The sequence below is a fragment of the Oryzias melastigma genome, linkage group LG22 (genome assembly GCF_002922805.2).
Source record: "Oryzias melastigma strain HK-1 linkage group LG22, ASM292280v2, whole genome shotgun sequence".
NCBI classification, from domain to species: domain Eukaryota; kingdom Metazoa; phylum Chordata; class Actinopteri; order Beloniformes; family Adrianichthyidae; genus Oryzias; species Oryzias melastigma.
In genome coordinates this window covers 13,275,697-13,285,632 of record NC_050533.1, presented here as the reverse complement: position 1 = coordinate 13,285,632, position 9,936 = coordinate 13,275,697, and the positions used below count along the sequence as shown (strand labels likewise).

Below are 9,936 nucleotides of genomic sequence, written 5' to 3'. Positions count from 1 at the left end.
CAAAAAAACAGCAAAGTTACTCATAAAACTACAAACAGAAACAAAAATCAAATGCATTAGAAATGAAGGGCCCTGCTCACACATCTACTGTCACTGAACAATGTATGCTTCCCCACTCATAAATAATAATATTAATTTACCTAATAAAAAGTGCTTTTTATAAGTGAAAAAGATTATTAGCTGGTTCATTCATATTCTAATTGCCTACCTCAGAAACAGGGTATTTATATGCATGTTGAACATTTACAACAATGTCAGACTATGAGACTTTACAAAAGAATCAACCTTTCTCCAAATTGTTTCAAAATTTTCTCATTAAAACATGGTGGAGTATGAAAGTGCTCCAATGGCACTAGATCTGAATTTAACATCCATCTTTGTCAGTCCTGGGTTGTTTACCAGCCGGCGTAAACCGGCTCGGTGTCACAGGGCAGCCCATAGTAGCGACCCTGAGGTCTCTCTTTGCGTAACAGCGGGGCTCGGGCTATGGTGAGTTCTCCATCAGTGTCTTTCCGTCGACGTAGAACCATCAAAATGATGAAGAGCAGGGCGACTGCAGAGTGAGACAGGAAAAACAACAGCAGAGAATGTGACAGGAATTTAGCATCTACAAAGGGTGCATTGATGGATGAGCATGATTCTTATTTCTTTCATTATGTTATTAGCTGTAGCAGCTGACTGAGCAGTTTACGTCATAATGATAGGTATCCGTTTACTTGTAGGGTTTAAAACAAACACAACAATTACACCTTGGACAGCTGATCCTATAAATTTTACTTTAGAAATGGCAGAAAATGTGTTTTTCATTTCCATGAGAATTTGATTTAGTAATAAAACATAAAAAGGAAGGAAAAACATAATTTTAAAGTTAAGAAAAGAGGCATATGTCTACGCTAGTAGAATAATTCAATAAATGTAACCACAAATGTATTTCTTCAAAGTCCAGTTTTACTTCATTACATTTAAAGCTACCTATACTGCCCTCGGCAAGGCATGTTCAAGTGGACACTAAACGAAAATTCAATGTAAATGCATATTTCGAGCTTCCACGTTTAAAACTATCGTGTTCAAGTTTCTACGACTGTTTTCTGGCTCTACATACAAGCCATTGAATTTGTATTGAGAGTTAAACCAAGTCAGACTTTGACTAATCAGGGACTTGGATTTGTTCCTTTTCATTTCTGAAAAGTGGCAAGTGTTTTTAAATTGCTCATGGAGGAGAAATGAATAATTACAATTTGTGCCTGGACATAATCATACGACACTAAGTCTTTCATATATCGGAATAGGGCTATGAAAAAAAAATTGGATTCATGAGATTTGCACCATTTTGACATTTTGCACCAAACTTCTTCCAACTGTAGGTGGCAGACGCGTGCTAGTAAACAGTAGAAAAAGAAAAGGAAACCCCTCCCTGCTTGTCCAGTGTGAACACCATGGGCTAAATGGGTGTTCAAGAACCCATATTTACCCTATTCTTAAACATGGGTCACATGCCCGGAGTATCCATAACTGTAGGGTCACCAAATCAAATTCTCTCTTAGGCCGAATCCGAATTCTTCCCCTACCGCTTCTCCCTACCCCATCATGTAGCCCTTCAAACGGAGAACTATGGAAAAACAGTGACTATGTCTAAATTCCCACCCTAATTCCTAACTGCTAAAACTATGTAGTGCAGGACTACTGGATTTTTAAAGCAATTTAGACACCGAGCTTACTACTTTTTTTTCTCTAAATAGCGGTTATGGTGTTAGATTTCACAAAGAGAAAATCTAATCAATACAAACATTTTACGACATGTATTTATGAATCCATTGTGTTCTGGTGATGAAAATGTGGATGGTTCATTAAAACTTGCATTTAAACACTTTTTTGGGGGGGGGAAATTGTTAAAATGCAAAGTATTGTGATAAATATTTGCAAATGTAGTGAGTATCACTCTAGTTTTTTGTAAAGACTTCTAGGAAATTTCTAGGGGACTCATATTTGGAGTTGTAGATTCGGACAGCTCTACCACTAGTGTAGGAATTAAGACATAAAATTTGGACAACACTCCCACTCGATGACGTCATCAAAAGTCGCTGGTCATCTACGTTAGCGCGGAGCTGCCAGCACTCAGAAATACATCCCAACGTCGGATTTATAACTTTAAAAAGTCATACTAATACAAAAAAATCATTACTTACATTTAATTGTAAACTTAGGTACGTCAGAGCAAACCCATATGACGAAATTGTTTTCTACTTGGCAGCATAGCGCAACGTGGTTAACCCTCGCAGTATAGGGCTAGCCCTTAAATAACTATTTTAGACACCCCCTACCATTTCAAATGCCCCTACAATTGGAGGGGTAGGGAGAAGCTGTAGAGGTAGGGGAAGAATCCGGATTCGACCTTTCTTAATCTTCCTTAGTGATATATTATAGTTTCATTACTCACCCCCTCCTCCAATAACTAACAGAGCAATGGTTACTGGAGCCAGTTCACATGTATCTCCTGCTTTGCGGAAGAAAGTCTCCATGCAATAACCCGGGGCCAAACTCCCCTCCGGACAAAAAGCATCACTTGGACACTGGATGGGGTTCACATCAGGGCTCTGAAAAAACCCAACTTTCCTCGTCACAAAGCGTTCGGCATATCCTTTTAGTGTTTGCATGCTCATGATTCTCCTGTGTTCTTGTAACTCACAGGACAGTAGTGATTCTCTGGGCAGACATCACAGTTTTCCTGGCCCCAGCGGATCTGGTAGAAGCCACTGTTGCAGATTTGGCACATACTCTGATGGGGAGGTTTGTGCATCCCTAATCCAGATTAAATAAGGAAAAAAAAGTCTAAATCACAGAGTCAGCAAAAGCTCATCAGTTTAAGCACATACAGGCATCAATGTGGAATACCTGGACGGCAAGGTGTGCAGTCTTTAGCAGCAGTTTGTAGAGCCTCTGTTCCTCCGGGACACGTCTGACACAGGCTGCAGCTGGAGGAGCTGTCACAAGCAAAGATGTTTGTTTGTTTTAAGAGATGCTTCTATGGCTGTTAGTTCTAAGGTTAAATACTTTTGAGGAAAAATGAACCATTTTGTATGATACAAAATGTTAGTCTGAAATTAGATGTTGGTCACTGTGTTGTGAGCTGTTTTCGGGATTGTTTTCAAGGCTTTGTCTTAAATAACAAAAACTTAATTTAATGGCTTACTTCATTAAATGGCCATGCCCAGTTAAGTACACTTTGTAAACACTAAGTTTAGACACTCAAATACAAAAATTAAATTACTGAAATGAATATAATTTCATTCAATTACATGTAAGAAACTAAAAAGTAGAGCAGAGGTTGGAAATGTTTAAGAGTAACATTTTAAAGACTGTTTCATAAAAACATATTTATAATGGTCTTTTTTTCTTTGTTTTGTATTTTTACTTCCATCTACTTGTAAAACACGTTAAAAGATCAGCAAAACTGTCTATTCTTTTTATGTAATCGAAAGTAGCAGAAACCTTTGTGATTTCTGCATTCAAAGTGTTCAGAGGACAATAAAATGTCCAATATTAAAAAAAAAAACACACACACAACTTTTAAAATCTAATTTAGCCCAATCATAATCAGACTTGTTGATGGGAAATAGTTTTTGCTGCAAGCAAAGCTCCTTTCACATACAGATAAAATGTATCTTAATACAGCTAGATCACATGATTGATTTTAGATTAATACTTTGGTTAACATCAACATATATTTGGAGAAAGATTAAATTGTTATATAAGGGGTATGGGATCAAATTAAATGAGAATTAAATTACTTTTTCAAAATCCCCGAGCTGTCCAGAATGTGCCCAATACCTTTGCATAACAATAATAGGGATAGGCTCCAGCAACCCCCAAAAGGAATTAAGTAGGTTTGTAAAATGGAACTACAAAATTCAAAAGCAATAAACCTTTAAAGATGAAAAAATATATATATTTTAAATTATTTAAATTACCATTTTTAACAACCAAAAGAAGAGTTGAAAATAGCCTTTTGAAAAGAAAAGGCTAAATAAAAACTAAACTAAAATAAAAAATACTGCACATTGGTTGTTTAGATAAACAGTTATTTTAAAAAACAAAAATCCCTCCAGTTATAACCCAGCCAGTAAAAAAGTTATAAAAATGGAATGAATTTAAGAAACACCTACAAACGCTGTTCTAGGTAGGAACAGATTTATTCACTTATTTGCTGCATATGTATCCTTTTTTGGGTTGTTATAAAAATCTGTCCATGCCAAAATAAACTTAATTTGAGATTTAGAGCTAAATAAACATCAAATAAATTAACTAGACAACAATAAACTGTATTTTAACAAGTGGGAATCAAATTAGAAGAGATGAGGGTAAATGAACACATCTCAAGCAAACACATCTTCACAGTCTGATAAACAACAACACTTCTTAAGTCTTTGAGGTTGATTACTGAAATCCACAGTGATGCGTTTGTGTGCATCTTTGATGACAAACAGAACCATGAGATCAAGGCATGTGATGCTCAATTTGGTGGTTAGATAAGTGACTTTTTTTTTTCTTTTCAGTTTTTTACACACACAATCACAGATGCATTTAGAGTTCTGACCTTTCACACTCTGGTAACAGAAAAATAAGAACGGAGATCTACCAGTACATACTTGCAGAAAGTCCCCATTGAACACGGTGTGCAAGAGGTGGAACTCTGCTTTGATGAAAAGAAACCTTGAAATCAGAACATAAAAATACAGTTTTCAGATCATTAAATATAAAATAAATTTAGAGGTGATCCATATATATTAAGCTTGTTAAGGATTTTATAGATTTGAATCAGATTTACCCGGTGAGCAGCCGGTGCAAGTTTCTGCTCCAGTATTGTTGTTGAAGGATCCGGCTGGACAGGGGTGACACAATGGACTTCCAGTCAAACTGCAAAGTTGTAGGTAAAACAATGCAATCAATAACTAAGGAAGTGAGACCAGTCAATAAAGAAATGATAAATAAGGAGCTGGTAAAATAGTAACTTAGAGTAGAAGCCTGGTGAGCAGGGCAAACACTGCTCCTGTCCTGATAGGGACTGAAAAAATCCCTTCTTGCATGGCAGACATGCTCCAGGAAATACACACAGCCCAGGGTCGGGACAGCATGAGCACAGCAACGTATCTGAGAAGGATTAGAAAAACAAGCTCTTTTCTAGAGGTGCTATTCCTTTATATATAGTTTTTAAGTGTTGGTGCTCATGAACTCACTGTTGTCGTACTGGGATCCTGGTGCACACGGCTCACAAGCAGAGACATTAAAAGCAAAGCAGCCTGGGGTCGTGCTGCTGAAGATCACGGGTGTTGGAGTCAGACCAGTCGCATTCTGAACAAGAGTGGTGTTCATCACAGCAGGAATGAGAGTGGTCTGGCCCACCACCATGTCTGGGAGAGAAACAGTATGTTACTGATATGCAGTCACTATTTAAAAGGGGGATAAATGTACTCAAAAGTGGCTGTGATGTTTGCAGGCGAGGAAATTGCCGTAGACCGGCCTGTGACCTCTTGCAAAATATTCAGCAAACCTGCACTTTGGAGCATGTTGTCTTATCTCTGATGATAATATACAACAGTGGAAGTAGGAAAAGCAAAAAAATGCAAATGATAAATAGTCAAGTAAGTGTTTTAGGAATCAGTCAAACTGCATTCTTTTGCAAACACATCACCTACAGTAAGAATGACTCCTGCTCAGCTATTGAATTTTACTGATAACACCACTCTCCATGTGCAAAGCATGGTTACAGAACTAAGAAAGTGGCACTTTATCAGAAATACTTTGAATTATTTCTTTATTTCTCTAAACACAACATGCATTTTTATTCATCCCATGTAAATGAGTGCATACAAATACACAAAACCAACCAAACAGAGCTTATATTGTGGCAGTAATCACATAATCCATGTACTAAAGTGCTTTCATGAATAGAAGCCACCATCCTCCTGAAATTCAATTATTCAGAAAGAGGTATCATGTGGTGTTTCCGCTCCTCTAGGTCTGCAACTTTTGTTTTCAGATGATTGCAGAAAAGTAAAAGTGGCTGAGAGGAATGTAGAATCTATGAAATAATAGATGTGCTTTGCACAGAGGGAACTAAAAAACAAGTAAATGAATAGACCAGGTGTTATAATAGTTTTTTTTATTATCACATTTGTCTTGATTATAACTTATAAAAGCAGAATAGGTACCAAATAACATCTTAAATCAAGTTTAACTGTCGATTCTGCTTTAGATTTGACCATTTGAACACATATAAATGACCTCAAAGTACCCCAAAAAGTTAATTGCTTAACTTTTTTGATATTTTCAAGGACTCCAAAAGTTGTTTTCCCTGAAAAATCATCCAACTTACCGATGAAACAGGCAGCGGCTATGGCGCACAGAGCTCCCAGACACTTCATCCTCCAGATTAACGAGAAACGCCACCGAAAAATCTTTGTCTACAGCATCTCATGCCTGACAAGTGGCTGAGTATCCTCCTTTGTTATCACCCAGGAGTTCGTATGCAGGAGAATCTGTCTCTCCCTCTCCTTCATCAGTGTCATATGACAAAAATGAGCATCATGTGATTTTACTTTGGGGGGCAAAACCGAGGGAAATGAGCTGGAATCAGACCGGGGCTGATGTTGTTACAGGCAGTGGCCACAGGGGTCGCTGTTGTACCAGGTAGAGTGCTCAAACATCTATTATGTAGTTTGTAAAAATCTCCACAAAAACAACAAAATACTTAAAAATAACGTTGTTAATCATAAATGAAATCAGTTTGTTGACAAAATTGCCCTATAAATAATAAAAACGATGCCTTGGTGATGGGAACATAACTCATGTATCATGAGTTACAGGTTCACTTCTCCATTTCTTGTTTCATCTGCAGAGTTGGGACTAACCCTTGATAAAAATAATACATAACAGTAACAGTTGACTTTTTCCATAAGTGGTGTGATTCATTTTTTATCAATGTTTAGTCACAATGTGTCCAGTAACTCTTTTATTACACCAGATTTTATTTTGTTTTAAGCACCATGATACATTTATACATAAAAAAATGCAACAATCAAAATCTATTTTCAGTTCTTATTTATTTTAACTCAAATTACTGAGCCAAGCTTCCTGCTAGGCGTCATAAACACTTTAAATCTATTTTTGTGATCTTAATACTCAGTGTTTATTCCTGGGTTTACACCAAGCCAGCAGTCTTGTTGCTAAGTGGAGTCATTTTAGTTTGCTTTTAAAAGGTTGCTTTTTTTTTTTTTGGTCTTTAAGTTCTCTTTTTTTCATAAAAGACGTGTTCAGACAGTGCATTCCTTTTTTTCTGACTCAACTGACTGAAGTTGAGTGTTTTATCCTTCAATCTTACTTACCATGAAAGCATCAACTGTCTATAATGGTCCCTTTGTGGAAGTCGTTTTTGTGTTTTGACTGTGTTTGATTCAAAGGGAATAAATGATGGAAACATTCCTGAAAAATTAGCATTTCGTCAAAGTTTTAGAGGTTGCAGCGCTCTTTGCATCTGCCCTCATTTTTACAGACTTGGATTGTTTTTTTATTCTGGTCAATTTTCCGTTGATATTTCCTGCATTAAATCTCCCCAAAAATAATATGAATTCATATCAGTCATCATCTAAATGTAGAATTACAGAACGTACAGATATTGTTTAAGGAAAGAGGAGACTGAAAAAGAAAAAAAGGGATGTCAAAAAAACCACAAAAAGTACATGCATTTCTGTCTCTGGGATGAGATCGTGGATTAACATGGAGGAAAATATAAAAAAGAGTAAAAATGCTACACAATTTAAAAAAAATGAAAGTTTTAAAAACATATAAATTAGAAAATGAGAAGCCTGGTGGGCCGACATACAAACAATTATGATTTTGTTTGTTGTTTTAGACCTTTTCTTTTATTATTTCATGTTTATGTGAATAATAATTACATATTTGATGTTATAAAATGTATGCATAAATATATTAACATTTAGGGTGGGAATTAATTAAACTTTTGTTCAACCCATTCTTTTTTTGAACACTCTCAACTTTCTGTTTATCATGATTATCTAATTATATTTTTTCTGTTTGAAAATAAAAGTCAATCAATCAATCAAAAAAATCAATCAAATCAATCTAACCAGGCAATCAATTAACCAATTAAATCAATTAAACTATATTACAGTTTGAAAGTAACTTAGAAAAACCATTCCTTCACAGGGGAGTATGACTTTAACAATAAAAGATGTGGCAAAATATTTCCATGGTAAATAAAAAATGAGGAAACTAAGCAGAAGCAGATGTTTATTTGACCATTCTTTAAATAAACCAACGGGAGTGAGACATTGTCATACATTTGCTGCATATGTGTTCATCGCTAAGACTTCTCAACAAAAGTGTTTTGGATGAAGCGGGATAAACTCTGCTCCAGTTCCTCCCACTTTTTTTCTTTGAAGCCCGCCTGGCAGAAGCACAGAGAAAAAAAAAGAGATTTAAATGCAGACGCTGTGCCTCACTCTAAGAAATCAGTTCTAATTTTGTCTCACCTGGCTGGCCGTCCCCATGGGGGTGGCAGAATGCGCCTTGGCCTTGCTTTTTTTGGCTTGCTTCAGCTGTTGGCGTGCCTGCTTCGTCTGTTCGAGCTCCTTCCGTAGAGCCAAAACGGTCTCATCCTTATCCAACGACTGCTGGAGAAGCTCCTCTCTGGCCTGCTTCTCTGTCCTCCTGCTGCATGGCAAAACCAACCATCAGGTGTGTTATGTTTCTGTGCTTTGGTGTCATAAATTAATTTCTTAACGTTTTCTTGACCTGATGGCTGCTGCCTCTGCTAGTGCTCTGCTGTGGAGCTCAATAGCTTCCAGCCTCTTTTGGAGCAGCTCCTCCTGCTTCTGCTTCTCCTGCAGGATCTGCATGCGTCTCTCCTGCTCCTCTGTTTGCCGTTCTACCTTCAGCAGGTCCAGACGCAGTCGGAGCTCAGCCAGGGGCATCTCTTCCAGAAGGCCGTGCCCTGCAGTCTTAAGATGAAAAATAGCAGGTTAACCACAAAACTTTCAATCAGGACGACACCTGATGGAAGCACCCACTTTTGTGTCATCAAACTGGTTGAGTCGGACTCGAGGCTGGGATTCCTTGGTGTGGATTTCATGGATCATTTCAAATCTTTTGCAGAGTTCAGCTTGTTTCTCCTCTAATGCTTGAAAGAGAAGTTCCTGACTTTCCTCTGAAACTTCCTTCACTGTAAAACGTGTAAAACATTGATCAGTAAGGCACTTCCTAAAATAAAAAAATTAGAATTTTCTAATTAAATCTGCACCTATGGTTTGCTTCAATTTCTTTAATTTCTCTTTAGCTTCTTTTGAATTTTTGTGGGTTTCTGCCACTTGTTGCACCAAGTCTTTCTTTTTTTGTTCCTCCTGGATTCGTTCCTCTGCAATTTCTTGCATCAACTGACAAATCTTAAAAGAAAGCAAGCATGAATAAATCAAATAAAAAGAATTTGTGCTATTAAAGCCAAATCAGTTATTTTTAAACATTATATTCTCTCATTCTAAAGACACTCAAACCTCTTCTTTTGTCTGCTGTGCTGTCTTCTGGTTGCGATCGGTTATCTGTTCACGAGCCAGAGCGATCCTCTCATCCCTGATTTGTGCTTCAAGCTGTTTTTTCTCAGTCATTGGCAGCTTATCCCTGGTCAGCATTTCCCTTTGCCACTGCAGGAACGCTGAAGGCTCCAGGCCTCCTTGCATCAGCCACTCTTGTCTGCATTACAATGCAAACACAGTAGAAAACACTAAATTGGCTTTCATTTTAGATCTGTGAGATGTCCTTGAAGAAACCAATTAACCTAAATAAAATATATTTTGTTTATATGGTAAAAATTAAATCAAGTTGTGTTAACATTCTCATTGAAAATTGTATTAAATGACAAAAAAA

The 9,936-nt window shown here is 37.0% G+C and overlaps 2 protein-coding genes across 3 annotated transcripts in view; both read right to left on the bottom strand.

The window, feature by feature from the left end:
• Positions 1 to 6: 6 nt before the first annotated feature.
• On the bottom strand, positions 7 to 6,660 carry si:dkey-21a6.5 (laminin subunit gamma-3). Its single transcript, XM_024278024.2, has 9 exons — positions 6,374 to 6,660; positions 5,235 to 5,408; positions 5,010 to 5,148; positions 4,826 to 4,914; positions 4,647 to 4,710; positions 2,893 to 2,981; positions 2,687 to 2,799; positions 2,438 to 2,594; positions 7 to 553 (listed from the first exon to the last, which is right to left on the bottom strand). The coding sequence occupies exons 1-9, from the start codon at positions 6,420 to 6,422 to the stop codon at positions 396 to 398; spliced, it is 1,032 nt and encodes a 343-aa protein (XP_024133792.1). The 5' UTR covers positions 6,423 to 6,660; the 3' UTR covers positions 7 to 395.
• Positions 6,661 to 8,290: 1,630 nt separating this feature from the next.
• Positions 8,291 to 9,936, bottom strand: part of cfap99 (cilia and flagella associated protein 99) — a 4,158-nt gene continuing 2,512 nt past the window's right edge. Inside the window, exons 8-13 of one of the 2 annotated variants that reach the window (XM_024278011.2) lie at positions 9,567 to 9,762; positions 9,317 to 9,458; positions 9,087 to 9,238; positions 8,812 to 9,017; positions 8,550 to 8,727; positions 8,291 to 8,464 (exon numbers count right to left, since the gene is read on the bottom strand). In XM_024278011.2, coding sequence (XP_024133779.1) covers positions 8,381 to 8,464; positions 8,550 to 8,727; positions 8,812 to 9,017; positions 9,087 to 9,238; positions 9,317 to 9,458; positions 9,567 to 9,762 — 958 coding nt within the window. In that variant the 3' untranslated portion in view covers positions 8,291 to 8,380. Of the gene's footprint in view, positions 8,465 to 8,549; positions 8,731 to 8,811; positions 9,018 to 9,086; positions 9,239 to 9,316; positions 9,459 to 9,566; positions 9,763 to 9,936 lie in introns of both variants that reach the window. The other variant, XM_024278001.2, reaches the window with a different exon arrangement.

Bases quoted from the DNA above. Each gene is read 5' to 3' on its own strand.
- si:dkey-21a6.5 (XM_024278024.2), bottom strand. From the start codon at position 6,422: ATGAAGTGTCTGGGAGCTCTGTGCGCCATAGCCGCTGCCTGTTTCATC. The intron at 4,711-4,825 runs GTAAATCTGATT...TCTGATTTCAAG, and splicing joins TTGCACCGGCTGCTCACCGG to GTTTCTTTTCATCAAAGCAG. The intron at 554-2,437 runs GTGAGTAATGAA...CTCACTCTGCAG, and splicing joins GTTAGTTATTGGAGGAGGGG to TCGCCCTGCTCTTCATCATT.